At 48.5% G+C, this 17,102-nt stretch overlaps 2 protein-coding genes across 3 annotated transcripts in view; both read right to left on the bottom strand.

Moving 5' to 3' along the window:
* The window catches only part of rabgap1 (RAB GTPase activating protein 1), a 125,384-nt gene that overhangs the window by 42,677 nt on the left and 65,605 nt on the right, over positions 1 to 17,102 (bottom strand). The window lies entirely within an intron of this gene.
* On the bottom strand, positions 9,814 to 11,011 carry LOC143123488 (putative G-protein coupled receptor 21). The gene has a single exon (XM_076284942.1). It carries the CDS (start codon positions 11,009 to 11,011, stop codon positions 9,875 to 9,877), a length of 1,137 nt encoding a protein of 378 aa, XP_076141057.1. The 3' UTR covers positions 9,814 to 9,874.

The following is a 17,102-nucleotide window of genomic DNA, read 5'->3' as shown; positions in this document are numbered from 1 at the left end:
TGCGTGTGTGCATGAGTGTGTGTGTGTGTGTGCATGAGTGTGTGTGTGTGTTAAGTGTGGGAGAATTAGTGTAATGTGTGCATGTGGGACAAACAGCTGTGAGAGCCGTTTGTGTTTGTGTGTGTGTGTGTGTGTGTGTGTGTGTGTGTGTGTGTGTGATTGGGGGGCATTGTGGGGGTATGTGCATCCGCGGGAAACACTGTACTTTTTTTTCTAAGCCATTGTTTACAGTTGGAGTTTATTCTGACCCACAACAATGGCCCAAATGGCATTTTGTTTTTCTTTTCCAAGGTCCTGATTATGAAACGCCAGCCTGACCTGATGAAAGCCTGGGGGCTGAGGGGCACACACACATCCATGTCAACACACACACACACACACACACACACACACACACACACACACAAACAGGGTGGGACCGCTTCCTCTTTGCTCCATCCAAACACACTTGTACTCTCTGCTTCTAAGTTAAGTACATACTTGAAGTAGTATTAGTAGTAGTAGTAGTAGTAGTAGTAATATTGTTATTATTAGTATTAGTAGTAACAGTAGTAGTAGTAGTAGTAGTAGTAGTAGTATTCAGCGTGCTGATCCCTATCCAGTGGGTTTATGTTCCCACTCTGAATCCCCTAAAACGTCTGTATGTCCACTTCCACAGCAGCTGACTGTGGGCCACACCTGGGCCAGATGAGGGCCGAACGAGTCCCTGAGTCCGCTTAGGTAACAGTCTTTACTTGAAGAATGCGTTTCTAGACACCTGCAGTTATCATCTGGTGGTGAGCTAATTACTGCCAATGATTAATTAAAGGGGAGTGAAGGACAGTGTATGTGTGTGTGTGTTTTTGACTGTATAGGGATTTCGATGAACACGTGCATGTGAGTGCAGACGAAGATGGTGTGTGTGTGTGTGTGTGTGCGTGAGCGAGAAAGAGAGGGGAAATTAATGAGCCATGCTACCACAGCAGTGCTGCAAGCCCCACATCACTAGAACATGAGCCTTATTAATGTGATGCTCCCTGCCCCATCTGCAACACAAAGCCTCCCCTCCATATGTGCAACCTGACTTTACACACACACACACACATACACACACTCTACACTTTAATCAGGTTCCCACCCCTTTGGCAGACACACACACACACACACACACACACAGAGGGCGAGAGAGTCTATAATGTACACAGGTGCATGCATACACGATGTTTGCACATGAGCATAGGCATGTGTGTGCCCAGCAGTGTTGGGAGTAATGCGTCACAAAAGTAATGTAATTACTGCTGTAACGCAGTACTGTTAAGTCATTACAAAACAAATTGGGCAATATTTTACTCTGTACAAACTTCAGCAATGTGCGTTACAATGCACTTTAACCCGAAATTAAGTGGTGTTTTGTTTTTAGACAAATTCGCCAACAACACCGCAAGAACAGTAGAGGAGAAAAAATCTGCGCAAATAGTATAACGTCTCCTGTTACTCGTTGAAGATGACTGTGGCTGCAGGAGACTTGAAGTCGGACTCTACATTTGTAGGATGGACTTCGCTCATTATTTTCAGTTTGTCAAAGACAAGGATATAAAGAGCATAGTTAAGTGCACTTTGTGTGCGAAACTCTCTACAGTCGTGTAGGTGCAGTCGTGGCCTACTGGTTAGGCCTTCAGGCTTAGAACCAAAGGGTTGCCGGTTCGATCCCCGACCAGTGGGAATGGCTGAAGTTTCCCTTGAGCAAGGCACCCAACCCCTCACTGCTCCCCAAGCACCACTGTAGCAAGGCAGCTAACTGCTCCGGGTGAGTGTGTGCTTCACCTCACTGTGTGTTCACTGTGTGCTCTGTGTGTTCACTAGGGTTAGGGTTAGGGTTAGGTCCCTAACCCTATGATAATGGCCATGTGGCAACAAAGACGAGGCTACAGGAGATTGCGATATATGATGTTTTCTAAACAAAGTTCGGGAGGAGCCCTTAGGGATGATTGACAGCAATTAAGTCACCTGTCTTCCGCCGCCAGGGTATTTAAGCCGGTAGCAGGGTATTTAATACGTCACACAACTGCGGTGCTCGCAAATTTATCCCTCCTCCTCCCCCTACTCCTCCATTTCACTGATAGCCCAGTTATGCATCCTCCTTACACTGGGGGGTGCAAGCGGCCATCGCTCTATCGCGATCTCCGCTTCAGGCATTCCATGACCACGGCCAGCTACCATGCCAAACACGCGCTTAGCTTATACACTCAGTATAGCAATCATGCTATCATGCGAACTAGTAAATCAAGGTCATCTCTGGTTCCTACTACTGACCCTTTTTAAACTCAGATTGGTGAGAGGCATCTTTAACATAGGCTTCAATCAATGTGATTTGGAACATGGACTAGAATAGAAAGACTAGTCTACTTCTGTTCCATAGTAGAATGGAATTGGTGAGTACGCAAAAATAATTCGTTTTCCAAGCATTTACATAAGGCACATGATGAGTCGACTGAAATGCATTCCATTCAGTTATCATATCACAATTTACCAGACTTTGACCTATTGTCTATTTTTAAAAAAATTCTGTCTATGACTGTTCATTGTATTGAGTCATGAGCCATCACTGCGCCTATTACAGTACATTCTACTGTTGTTATCCTTAAGGCTAGCTCAGTCATTATGCTATATCACATCGCCCTCCATTGGATGTACAATGAGCTGCATTAAGCGTAATAAACTGCATTTCGAATGCAAATCCATATTTCCTGTTATTTTGGTAAACTAACTTGAAAGTAATGCAGTGTAATGCCTTACAGAGACTGAATATTATAATGTAACAAATTACTTTGAAATGACCGTAATAAGTAATACTTAATAACATTACGTTTTTGAAGTAAATTGCCCAACACTGATGCCTAGACACAAATAATTTATGACCTACTTTGCTACAGTAATATACAATGAACTATACGGTTGGTAGTTACTGCACCGACTATGTATGAGCTCATAGAACACACAGGAATCTGTACAATCTGTACTACACACAGCCCTAACACAGACACACACACACACACACACACAGGCAGGCAACCCCCCCCCCCTCCCATACACACACACACACACACACACAGATAAATGCACAACTTAAACTTTGTGAGAGCAAGCTTAACTGCATGGATTTATAAAAATAGCAACACCAGAAACTCAGAGGGCACAAGATAAGATAATTTATTTGCAATTTTTTTCAGTGTGCAGATATACCAGAATATAAATATACTGTTGACATATTCTAAAACATGTATAGGACATTGTTACAAAACTCAGGGTACACACACTGGTACCTTTACCAACACGCCTACCACACACACACACAAACACACACTCAGACGCTCACACACAGAATCTATGTGTAAGCATTTTTGATGTGTTGTCTTTTTGTTTTGTTTTTTCTTTTCAGTTATGAGTTATGTCTAGAACAACCCAACAAGTTCAACATCACAACCTTGGTCTTCCACCATTTGAACAATTTGTCACTTTAAAATGGCATGTCACAGAGCAAAGCTTCAACTCCTCTAACAGGTCACAGAGCAAAAACACACACCCACACACACACACACACACACACTCTCGCACACACACGCCCATGCACACACATACTACTTGTTTCTCTTTGAAAAGAAAAGAAAAGAAAAAGAAAACCATGAACAAGCACTGGGTTTTGGGAACATTTGGACGTGGGCTGGAGTTTGAGTTGGCTGAATTGGGACAGCTTCACAGTGCCACAGAGCACGGAGTCTTAAGAATGAAGAATTCAGAACTCTGGTCTAGAGACCTAAGGGAGTCGACACACAATGAAAGCCAGTCAAAAGCTGGGGAGGCTTATTCTTGTTTGCTGAATGATTAGTTGCTGGTATGTTGTTGTTTGTGGTTGTTGGTATGAGTAGGAGTTTTGGTGTGTGTGTGTGTGTGTACGTGCATTTATTTCTGCTAAAACTTGTGTGTAATATGAGTGTGGTAATATGCTGATATGAATACGTGTGTGTGTGTGTGTGTGTGTGTGTGTGTGTGTGTGTGTGTGTGTGTGTGTGTGTGTATGTGTGTGTCTTCCCCAGGCGCCAGCCTCCATTTCTTTGTGCCCAGGCCTGCATCCTAATATGGCTCTGCCAAGAACAGGTCATCATGGGAGATTGGGTCCCCTGAGACCAGCTGGCCGGCACAGTAGCATTTTCCCACAGGAAAGGGGGAACGACAGAGAACAAGAAGGAGAGAAAGACAGGGGGAACCAGGGAGAATAGGAGAGAGAAAGAGAGAAGGGAGGAGATGAGACGGAATAAGAGAGAGAATGACTGAGAACAAGAGGAAAGAAAGAGGGAATGAGAGAGAATGAATGAAAGAAAGAAAGAAGGGGAATGAGAGAGAGAGCAGGAGAGAGAAAGAGAGGGAATGACATAAAAAGACTGGAACTGAACACCATGAAAGCAGAGAAGCAAGAGAAGAAAAATAGGGGGAAAAAATGCTCCTTGGCATCGAAACGTCCCCAAATTCTTACATCAGCACAGAAAACCCCTTACAACAGTAAGTACCACAGCCTGCGGAGTTATCTCACAGACCAGAGGCTAAACTGGGAAGCCCCTGGGGGAAGCAGAGCCCAGTAAAGCCCCATACCTGCCTCCATCCAACCAGAGATTGAAGGCAGGGCGGGGCAGACCACCTACTGTACGGCCACACCAAACATGGCCGCCGAACAGCCCCGCCCCCGTAAGACACACAAAGCTCACAGGAAACTAGAGGACAGTCATTTAGCCTACAACATGCAGTCCAACAGAGTTTGTCTTTTCAAAAGCAGAGTCATTGTTGGAGGAAATATATTATAAAAAAAAATGTATAACAGAAAGTTTTCATCATGTTTTACAATGCTTTTGAGAAATAGAAAAAATAAAATAAATTAAAAAAATAAACAAGTCATCTATTGAGAGAGCAGTTTCGGTGGACCTAGAAATGAAAGAAGCCTTCCATAGAAATATTGTGCGAGGGTAGAGACCATCACAGCGTTCAATAGCGGCTCGCAGCAGGGGTGCGGGAAGAAAAGGCAGAGTGGCAAAATAATGACATTATTGTCAACTGTGTATTTGAGTGTGTGTGTGTGTGTGTGTGTGTGTGTGTAATAAGTTTGTCCCTTACTAAAGGATTTAGTGTGTGTGTGTGTGTGTGTGTGTGTGTGTGTGTGTGTGTGTGTGTGTGTCAAGCTAAGAACAAAAAAGCACATGTCATGGAGGAAGCCAAGTTTGAAATAAATAAGACTTCAACTTCAATCTCCAACCAATACTTCAAGCACTTCAAGCACAAGAGTTTTAAAGCAAACAAGATGGAGAGGGATGTGTGTTTGTAAAGAAGACAGTGTGTGTAAATAGACATTTCAACAGTTTGGAGGGGGCGGCCTTGGGTGTTCTTGGAGACCATCAGCAAAACAAACACGTACACATGCGCACTCGCGCACACACACTCTCACACACTCTCACACACACACACACACACACACACACACACACACAAGAACACAAGACCTCAGTTATCAAAGAAACATGCTTTTTTTGGACAAATATGCTCACACAAAAGCACAAGTTAGGTTGGCTTGAGTGTCATGTGCGGTTTATGTTTGCACACACACACACACACACACACACACACACACACACACAAACATACACACATACACACAGAGAACAGTCTGTCATGTGTCCTCTATAAAATAAGGAGGCTTGAAAACAGGGCTGGCAGTAGCCTCATCTGTTCTCCCATCTCCAACTAAACACACACACACACACACAGTTTTTTCTCTCTCTCTAACAGTCCTAAAAACAGCGCATGGCCAGAAGGTCTCCGATCTCTCTCTTCTGCTCACACACACAGACACGCTGGAATATTTTGGACCGGCAAACAAATAAAAAGCCCTTTTTCTATTGTGTGTGATATGTGTGTTTTTTTTTCTTCTAAAATGTGGCTATCTGCTAAGAGCAGACACAAGACAAAAAAAAATATTGCACAGCACCCTGCCAAAAAAAATGGCAGTTTCTACCTATGCGTGGCACTTAACCTCTTTCAAACACACACACACACACACACACACACACAGGTTTCTTTCTAACAGTCTCCAAGTACGTATGGTTTTCAATTGGCTTTACTTGAATGTCTAGTATGTTTTGGAAGTACAAAAGTAAATCTCTAAGTTATCTGTTATTTACACATGCATCTGGGTGACAAGGATGGTAGAAAAGAAAAAGGCGACTGATGTATCAAAAACAAGCCAACAACATCCATAAAAGCTACGCATATTGCCATCGCTTCATTTATAAAAAGCAAACAGAAACGACTATTCAAGACACGTGTGAGTGTGTTTCATTCAATTGACTCAATAAATAAACAAACCAAAACTCCCACGCCCTCAGAGAAGAAAACGCACACGCAAAGCCAAGGCAAGAGTGTGTCTGGGAGTTTTGGATCAACGTCGGAAACACTATTGCATCAAATACATTTTAAACGTTAAAAGGCAGAAGACAAGATCAGTCTGCTACTTTTTTTTGCTTTTTTTAAAAAAAAGAACATCAATCACTCCATGTTCTCATCAGAGGTTGCCACTACCAGGCTACCAAAAAAACACACTCTTGAGAAACAAACTTGGCCACTCTCGATAAAGCACTTCCTGGTTCCTTTCTTGCTCAATACAATACAAGAAGTAAAATGACGTAACAACGCAACACACCCAATAAATATTTTCAACTTTGGTCAACTAGAAAGACAAAAGTAATAACAACAGACAGGGGCTTCCCTGCACCACTCAAAAGAGTACCATTCATTATATAGTGTACATTAAGAAGGATGTCGACTCCAATGGATGACCATGTGGACACGACGACTGGACTAAGGATGACCTCAGTGTTCTGCCTTGTGGGCGTTGTGTGTAAGAGACAGGCAGGGATGTCCATCCATTTTGTGTCATTTTGTTGTGTCTCTTAAAGTCCAGAGAGAGGAGTGGTAAATGTTCCACACTGGACTCAAAGTGAATGCTTGACGTAGTCATATGATATCCATTATCTGGTTGAGGTTGGTTGACTGGTTGTCCGTAAGCGCAGTCTGATGGGATATATGGGGGACCTTGAGCAGACTGGTGCCAGACGCATTCAGTATAGAGGAGCTGAGATGATGATGTCAAGGACTAAACAGTTTTGTTTGCTTGAATATATGTGTTATGGCTCTCTCTCTTTCTCTGGTTGTAGGAGGTGGTCATAATAAATTGTCGAGTCTGCGGACATGCACACACACACACACACACACACACACACACACAAACACACAAACACACACACACACACACACACACACACTCCAACGGCTCGGTCAGCTGCATGCCCCAGCACCCACGGGCAGCACTGGTTGGAGCGGAGAGCCGCTGGCCACCTCAGCAGAGTTGCACCACTGCAATGCTGCTTACCCCAGAGCTCACTGACGCAATCGACAGCTATCCCTGCTCTCCCTTTCTCCCTCTTTCTCCCCTCAGTCACTCTCTCTCTCTTCTCCCCTCTCTTTATTTTCCCTCCTTCCTCTCCCTCCTCCTCGCCCTTTCATACTCTCTCTCTCCCTCTCTCTCTCCTCCTCTCCCTCTTTCTTTCTCTCGCTGTCCTCTCATGCAATGAGGGTGTGATGTAATGGTTCATATGTGGCAGCTTTCCCCCCCAGACAGTCCTGGCTAACCGATGATCCTCTACGGCAACATTCTACACACACACACAGACGCACTCCTTCTTCACCTAAGAAGAGTAACCCCCCCCGATCAAAGTGAGCGTGTCCAGTGCACCAGAGGGCTATTCCTGTCGTAATTCTTAGTTTGTGCACGTCGTTTTTATTGCCCTCGTTCTGAGCCCTTTGTCTATCCCCTCGTCGTACTCTACAGAATCAACAACTCCTCGCTCTTCTTCTCACACCTAAGACGCGAGTTCAAAAGTCCGTTCTCTTCTCTAAAATAGTCAACAAACACACACACCCACACACACACACACACACTGCTCTCTTCTTCAGAGCATCAATACAGCAGGAGAGGTTAGGCAAAAAGGCAGGCAGATAAGACTTGTTTTTTTCCGAATGGCATTCATATTTTTGTGTCTTTTTGTGTGTGTGTGTGTGTGTGAGTGTGTCATGGCCGGGGGCAGTGCTACGCAATCCTCTCTCTGGCTGGTGCGGAGCAGCAGGGTTGAAATTGAAAGAGCATGTAAACGCTGTGGCGAGGGCCGGAGGGAGAAGGTGGGCGCTTCGCTCCCGCGTCACCGAGACACCGACCGTCCTGAGCCGCAAACAATCCCGCAGCCATCACAGCTGCACGTCCCGGCCAATCCAGAAAGTTCCCCGTGGGTTTCCATCAACGTTGCCACTGGATGTCCACGCTAGTTGATGGTGTTGTAGGTGGTGGGTGGGTGGTGGAGTGTTGCTGGGGTCGGAGGAAAAGGCTGACTTCCTGGTTGATGTGTTGAACCCCCCCCCCACACACACACACACACACGCACACACACACACACACACACACACAAACACACCCCACCAGTTTATGAGCAAACAGCATGGGAGTAAACACTCAAATCTGAGCAAAACTGAACACAGTCACAGTCTCTCTCTTCTCCTGCCACCGCTGAGTCTCAATTAGTTAATCCACAGGAATGAAAGGCCAAGCGGAATGAGGTATTGTCTGCCCAAGGCGACGGGGGTCGGGGCGGAGCTGTTGTGAGGGAGGTGGGGGTTGGGGTAAGAGAGGCAGGGGCAGGGGCAAAAGGGAGCCAAGGGGCAGGTCACAGGGCTGAAGACTGTGTGTACTGTACAGCCAGTCCCCCGTCGTCTCTGGCAAACAAGTCCTGACATCCAGCGCTGCCGTTCCACATGGTTAAGGCCCCTCCCCCCCCCCCCGCCCTCGTCCCCCATCTGTCCGTCTCTCTTTTTCTGATTCACTCTCTTTCTCTCGCTCTCTTATTCTCTCACTCTACCTGCTTTTTAAGCACAGCGGAGAGATGACAGAGGAGGTGGTAGAGGAGGGGAAAAAAACCCAAAACCTGTCGGCAAGATGGAGTATGGAGGTCAGGCTAAACTGCTGAGGAGGACAGGAGCACTCCGAGGAGAGGAGAGGAGAGTCTCTGATGGGGACGCGGCCTGAATGTCCCAAGGGCAAAAGACACTTCCATAAAACACACAGGTCAGCTCAGTATCATAGAACAACACAGTAACAATGCTAAATAAACACTCAACCTGCAGCAGATGGTTGGTCAGTCAATTGGTCGGCAGAAAAAGTCTCTTTCGTTAAACAGACCACAGTTTAACTAAGACAAGTTGTTGAGTTTTTTTTTTTGTTTTGTTTTTGTTTTTTACAAGGAAAAAAAAAAGCTTTTTTAGAAGTGTCTTTGTGTGTGTGAGTGTCCACACAACACACACCACGGAGCAGATCCCATCTGAAACTCTGAAAGAGACAGCGGAGGCTCCTGGAGGACACTGGTCTGGTGCGTGGCAGAAGACGGGGATGAGTCCTTCTGCTCCGTGCCATTCACTCCCACTGTGAGGCAACCATGCGCGGGCACGCAGGACACGCACACCTGGGTGATCCTCCACGACCCATCCAGCCAAGATCCATATCCTGCTGCTACTTCTCCTCCTCATCTGATGGTATGGCACACCCATTCGGTCATGTCACTCCATCCCACTTCTTCCATATTAAATGGAAAATAAAAACATTCCCAACACCACCACTCACTTCATCGTGACGTACACACACACATATATAGATGGAGGAGGTCATCAGGTGCTGATGGGGGGGTGGGGGTGGTGGTGTTGCGGTAGTGGCGGAGGAGGTGGGGGTTGATCGAGGGTCACGACGAACGTATCAGACGTCACAGGAATGGCGCATGTGGGGCGGTGGTGGCGGCCCCAGAGGTTTCTTGGTGTCCACGCTCTGGGCGCAGAGCGAGCACAGGCGCTTGAGGCCCTTGCGGAAGGCGCTGTTGGACAGGCTGTAGATGAGACAGTTGCAGAAGCTGTTACTGATGGCCAGCCAGGTGGTCAGGAAGGAGGCGCCCGCGTGGCGGTAGATGCCCGCGCTCTCCAGCAGGAAGTAGAGGATGTAGGGTAGCCAGAGCAGGTAGAAGACGCTGGTGATGCGGAAGAGCACCGTGGCGTAGCGCTTGTCCGGGCTGCCGCCATTTCCGCCGCTGGTTGCCGAGGACGACGCCAGGGAGCAGGGGGTGTGAGCGCCACCGCCGGTGGCGGGCGGCGTGGGCTCTTGCGGGCCGTATCGGGCGCGCCGCTCGCTGATCTGCCGCGTGTGCTGCCGGCAGATGCGGAAGATGTGCGCGTAGGTGAAGCAGACGGTGAGGGTGGCGGGCGCGTAGAGCGCCGCCATGATGAACGCCGTGAACGCCGGCCGCGTCTCCCAGTGCGCGCACCACTCCACCACGTCGCCGTGGTAGCCCGGCTTGCCCCAGCCGAGGAAGGCGGGCAGGAAGACGAGCGCCGAGTAGATCCAGATGAGCGCGATGCAGGCGCGCAGGCGGCACGGCGTCACCAGCGCCGCGTAGGAGAGCGGCCGCGTCACCGCCACGTAGCGCTCCACGCTCACGCACGCCAGCGACGCCATGGACACGCCCTTCAGCACCGACACCATGTAGCCGAAGGCCTTGCAGGTGAGCGCCGGGTCGAGGCCGCCCAGGTGACGTAGCAGCGAGAGGGCTGGGATCAGGCAGCTGACCCCCACCAAGAGGTCGGCGTACGCCATGGTGCGGATGAAGGAGCTCGTGCCGGGCTGCTCGAGCAGCGGCCCGCAGTGGAAGACCAGCAGCACCACCAGGTTGCCGCAGACGATGAGAGCGGTCAGCAACAGGATAACAGTCACCTCCAGCAGGCAGGTGTGGAAGAGGGCAGAGTAGCCCACGTCCAGCAGGCAGAAGGGGGCACCGCCACCGGGGATGCCATCATCACCCAAGCTGCTGTTGGAGCCATTGCCCTCCAACAGGGAGGAGTTCATGGTGTTTAGGTAGGATGGATGGTGGGGGGGATCCAGAGAGTAGGGGGGGGGGGTGTTTGGGGATGGAAGGGTGCAGGGGGTGGTGGGGGGGGTGGGGAGTTGCTGAGCAGAAGGCTCAGTTCCACCCTTGGGAGGTGGAGGAGGGGGTGGGGATGAGTGGGGGGAGCGGACACCTACACGTGGCGTCCATCGTGAGGACGAGGGGTACCTGTGCGAGAGCGACCCACTCTTTCGGTCAAGTCTTTTAATGTCCGTTCTCTCGCTCTATGTTTCCGCTTCTATTTTTCTCTCTCATCCACACACACCTCGCAGGTAGAGCTTGTGATGGATCACACAAACACACACACACACACACACACACCGGGGTGAAGCGGAGGGCTTTAGCTCAAACCCAAATCCCCCCGGCACACAATGCACTAGTCCTTCTTTCCCCAGGACAAACCGAACAGCGGAGAGAGAGAGAGAGTAGCAGAGGGAGCGAAGGAAAAGGGAAAAACACAGAAACGACCGGCAAAAACAGCACCGCCACAGCCTGATTTACCAAGTACTCCACCTCATAGTGTGACGAAGCGAAACACACTAAAAGAAAAGGACTAAAAAAAAAAGCCTTCAGCTCGAATTGTAGTCCAAGAGTCCAACGGTAGTCCTACAACTCCCACGATTCAGCATTCTCACAGTCAGTCGCCCGCTCCTTTATCACCCCCTGTGCCGCGTTGTCCTCCAGGACGACCAGAAGTGATGTGCTCGCGTCCAGTCCAGACAGAGTCTCTGTGATGAGTGCAGCCAGTGAAGAAGTCAGGTCCAGCCAGCAGCGTGGGTGTGTTCCTCTCTCTCTGTCTGTCTGTGTGTGTGTGTGTGTGTGTTTGTGTGTGTCTGTGTGTCGGTCAGAGAGGAAGAGTGTGTGTGATAGAGGATGAAGCAGTAGCGGGCGCGGGGTGATTGGCGTTTGGAGCGGAGCAGAGAGAGGGGGCTCTCCTGAGAGAGGGAGAGAGAGGGAGAGAGAGGTGCCCGCGTCTGGAATGGAAATGAAGGGAAAGAGGAGAGCAGCACGATGCAGAAAGAACAAGCCCTCCCTCTCTCTCTCCCTCCCCCTCTCTCTCCCTCCTCCTCCCTCTCTCCCCATCTCTGCCAGGTCCTCCCTCCCTTCTCTCTCACTTTCTCTCCCTCATTCTCTCAATCTCTCTCTCCCTCTTGCTCTCTCAGTAACTCATTACCCCCCTCCCTCCGTCTCTCTCCCTCTCCCTCTCTCCTTCCTCCCTCTGCAGCATACTTTGAGGCTCCTCCCACCTCAGGTTCTGGCCAGTGAGCAGCTGCAAGAACACGAGAGTACAGAGAGGCATCCCCCTCCACACACACACACACACACACACACACACACACACACACACACACACACACACACACACACACACACACACACACACACACACACACACACACACACACACACACACACACACACACACACACGCTTCTGTGCATATACCCCCCTCCCACACTCACAGAAAAAGCACATGTATAGAAGCAAGCTTTTGTGTACAGTACAGACGGTGTGCGTCCGCATAAGGTATATATCACAAAATCTCCTTTAAAGTCAGTCATTCTTCCTGAGATGTGGACAAAAATGTATTCTGCAATCCACTCATTCCTATTCAAATAGTCGACACTCTTTGCTCCGAAACCAAAAAAAATATATCTGCCATTCAAAACAATCATCAAAGGCTACAATAACAGACACACAAAAGCATACACATACACATACACATACACACACACACACACACACACAGAACAGAAAAACACACATTAGTCTCCCTCATTCTCTTCAATACTCCCATACAATTCGTATTTCCCCACAGACACAAAAAGCCTATACAGGCTCTTTGTCTCACCTAAACACATGCTCCCATCCCTCTCTCCCTTCCACACTCACACTCACGCCATCCTCTCCACTCTGCCACACTATTCTAGTGGAGGCCATTGTCCAGGACACATTCTGCGTGTATGAATATCTTATGTGGTGAGCGAGCAGAGCAGTGTTGGGCTGCACTGGGCTGCGCTGTGCTGTGTGCCCTTGATGGGAACTGCAGCACGTGAGGCAGGCAGGCAGGCAGGCGGCAGGGGACAGAATCGCTCTCTCTCTCTCTCTCTCTCTCTCTCTCTCTCTCTCTCTCTCTCGCTCGCTCGCTCGCTCGCTCTCTCGCTCCCGCTAGGAGAATCCTTGTGCTTTTCAGCCCGCACAGCAAGAAATATGGAGAATGCCATCATCTTTTTGTCCCGGTTTTTTCTCCTCTCACACCCGCTCTATAGAAAACGACTGTGTGTGTGTGTGTGTGTGTGTGTGTGTGTGTGTGTGTGTGTGTGTGTGTGTGTGTGTGTGTGTGTGTGTGTGTGTGTGTGTGTGTGTGTGTGTGTGTGTGTGTAAACTTCTTAGCAGGAACTTTCTGAAAACGCATTTCACTTTGGCAGCCTTGGACTTTCAATAGGTTAAGAAGTGAGTATGTGACAGTGACTGTATGTATGTGTGCAGCTCAGTGTGTGTGTATGACTGTGTGCACCTTGATGCACCTGCCCCTCAGAGTCTCCGAATGTGTCTTTGTGTGTGTGTGTGTCTGTGTGTGTCTGTGTGTGTCTGTGTGTGTGTTTGTGTGTGTCATTCACTCACACACACACAAATCCAAACTGTTTGTTATATTAAATCCACAGCATACTTCTCTGCCTCTGCTTAAACCTAAACTGGTCCAGAGTCTAATCCCCAACCTTTAACCCAAGACTCCCATATCCTCTTCATGTGCTAAACCCGACACAAACTATTCTTTTAACCACTACCTACCAGTCTGCCAAGCGGACTTGACCCACGTGAACAAGGCTACACACACAGACATGCACACAAAAACACAACTGGAAACACCCCAACATCTCTTTTTTTTTTGGCTGGACAGAGACAAACACACAGACACTCAAAAACACACATACAAACACGCAACATTCCTTTTAACTGGAACCAGGTACAAACAACACACACACAGAACCCCACAACCCTAACCGCATAAACACACACTTTCACCTTCTGAATGGAAACCCCCACACAAATCAAACACCCACTCACCCATCCCTCCTTTTGGCTAACAGACACACACATACACACACTCTTGTTCTCGCTCTCTCTCTCTCTTTGTCACACACACACTCTCTCTCTCACACACACACACACACACACACACACACACACACACCCCATTCTCTCCCCTTGGCTGGAGACACATTCCCCTGCCTTCACGCACCTCCTCAGCCTGCCACACGAGGGGCTAAAAATAGATGCGGCTGAAAGGTGGGGAGCGGACAACACAAAACTCATCCATTAGACAGACAGAAGAGAAGGGGAGGAAGATAGGGAGAGAGAGAGAGAGAGAGAGAGAGAGAGGGAAGAGGGAAGAGGGAGAAAAAGGTGTCCAACAGGGGAAGAAGGGAGCAGGAAAGGGAGGGGGAGAGGTGGAGATGAGAGGAAGAATGGGGGGGGCAGAAATTTAGGGAAGAGATGCAAGGAGGTGGAGGGGTAGATAGGGGTGGAGGGTAGGAGGAAGGAAGGAGAGAGAGAGAGGTAGAGAAGGAGGAAGCGTTCTTTCAGTCCCCCAGACAATCAGGGGACGAATGCCACATCTGCACGCATAGAAATCCTCCTGAGCCCAGTCCAATTATCACCAAGTCTGCAGAGACATGCACACACACTCTCTTGCACACACACTCTCTCTCTCTCACACACACACACACACACACACACACACACACACACACACACACACACCTGGGTACAGCCACCTGACACACACTCTAATACACGAGACACCACACACACATTCACACACTCTCCCTAACTCAGGCATACACAGACAAAGTTTCCAACAGTCATATTGGAATTCTGATCACCTCAGTTGTGAGTGTGAGTCCAGTGTGTGTGAGTGTGTGTGTGAGTGTGTGTCCATCCAATCACACACTGTGTCTATGGTGCAGTGACTCAGCGAGACAGCTGATTGGCTGAGGATATAGCAGGAAGCAACCGCAAAGGGCGAAAAGGTCTCTCTAGGGGGGTGATTTCAGACCACCTACACAGACATCTCTACCCCCCACCCCACTGTCACGGCATAGTACATCTGTGTAACTGACCTTTGTTCACACACACACAGAGAAACACGTATCATTAACAAGATAGCACACATGTACACACAAACACACCCACACACACACACATCGGAGTGGCTCTCACTGGACAGTCACATGATTCAAACACAACAGGGAATAGAAATGTGTTCTGACGTTGATTTCAGCATGGCGGCCCACCACGGCTAAATGAATGCCGCCATGGCAGACACACAATGTAGTTGCAGTTGCCTTTTAAATAATCAAAGCATTTCCCATATCGTAGCCTATTAGCTCACAACAACAGCGAAAATTAAACCTGGAGAGTGGATGTCTCTCCGTGGAGACTCCGCTGTTACATTAGATGCACACTCAATCGCGATTCGATGCAGGAAAAGAGCAACGACTAGTAGTAACAAAGGTAAATGGGAATAGCAACTAGAATAAAAATATTATTATTATGCTATAGGTTTAAATTAAGCCATAGTAAAACAAAAGCCCAAAGAGCCATTGTGTTATGTGTAAATAGAGGTTAGTGTGATTTTATTTATTTTTTTGGTGTGTGGGGGGGTGTGTCTTTCTGTCCAGCAACTTGGACAAAGGTATGGAGAGAAAAAAAGAAAAAAGGAGGAGGAGGAGGAGGAGAAAGAAGAGAGGAAGAGGGAGAAAGAGGAAGGGAGAAACACTATTAGGCTGAGGTATGCTGGACAGAAAGCACCAAGTCAAAGGTGTTGAAGAGAGAGCAAGAGAGAGTGAGAGAGATGGGGGAGAGGAGGAAGAGAGAGTGAGGGAGAGATGGGGGACAGGAGGAAGAGAGAGTGAGGGAGAGATGGGGGACAGGAGGAAGAGAGAGTGAGAGACAGCGATGGGGGAGAGAAAGAAGAGGGTGTGAGAGGGGAGGAGAGGAGGAAGAGAAGGAGGGGAGAGGGCGGATGAGCGCGAGGGAGAAACAGACGGGGCATTGTAGGAGCCGTTTGTTTTTCTTCACCACGTGAAGCCAGTCAGGGTGTGTGTGTGTGTGTGTGTGTGTGTGTGTGTGTGTGTGTGTGTGTGTGTGTGTGTGTGTGCGCGTGTGTGGGTGATGCATCAGTGGCGGGCTGCTGTTTGACCTCAGGAGCTGTGTTTATGGACAAGGAGCTCGGACACATCTGGTGAAGGTATGGGCAGAAGAAGAACCCATACACACAGTCCAAATGAGTGTGATGTGTGTGTGTGTTAAGGTGTCTAGACAAACAGTTGGTCCATCACCTGAGCAGCCAGACACTCACACACACAAACATGGAAAACACAAAGACATACAAACACCATGTCTAGTCAGAGAAAGAGACATACTAGAGCAAGAGAGAGAGAGAGAGAGAGAGAGAGAGAGAGAGAAAGAAAGAAAGAAAGAAAGAAAGAAAGAAAGAGAGAGAAAGAGAGTACGACTGGCATGTAGGGTTTACACTTCCGTAATTTATTAGTGTGTGTGCATGGCATTCTTTGACAAGTCTCCAGGTGCATGCCTCTGTCTGCGTGTCTGTAACATTCCCAGAAAAAGGTTGGAGTTATATCCGAGCACCGAGTTAACAATGACTCCCTCGACTAATTTACAATTTACAGGACGAGGCTGTTCCTCGCCACAGGAATCTAAACACGACCGTGATGCCACAACTTACTCTCCCACCCCCCCTTTACTGGAAGCATAACAAAGCCATCAGTCCTGTCGTCACCCCCTCCTTGACAAATTAACACCATAGGCCATAAGAATTTAATAGCGGCGGTTACGAAATGTCACTTCCAATGGCCGTTAATGGCAAGCGACACACTTCGATGTGTGACAGCTACTTCAGATCGGTGCATTGGGCCGCACTGAGCCGGTGTCACCTCGCCGCCAGACTATGATGTACCACTTGCTGAGTTAATAGGTGAGCGCGGGGGAGCTTTACGGCAGGTAATGGCTAATGGCAGTGATAGG

The sequence above is a fragment of the Alosa pseudoharengus genome, unplaced genomic scaffold (genome assembly GCF_046254945.1).
Source record: "Alosa pseudoharengus isolate Yale_2024_CS ecotype anadromous, Long Island Sound unplaced genomic scaffold, YU_APseudo_1.1 YU_APseudo_1.1_scf_14, whole genome shotgun sequence".
Classification (NCBI taxonomy): Eukaryota; Metazoa; Chordata; class Actinopteri; order Clupeiformes; family Clupeidae; genus Alosa; species Alosa pseudoharengus.
The sequence above is the reverse complement of the archived record's forward strand: the minus strand, read 5'-3'. Positions and strand labels throughout refer to the sequence as shown.

Excerpts from the sequence above, each read along its gene's own strand:
- LOC143123488 (XM_076284942.1), bottom strand. The coding sequence starts at position 11,011 with ATGAACTCCTCCCTGTTGGAGGGCAATGGCTCCAACAGCAGCTTGGGT.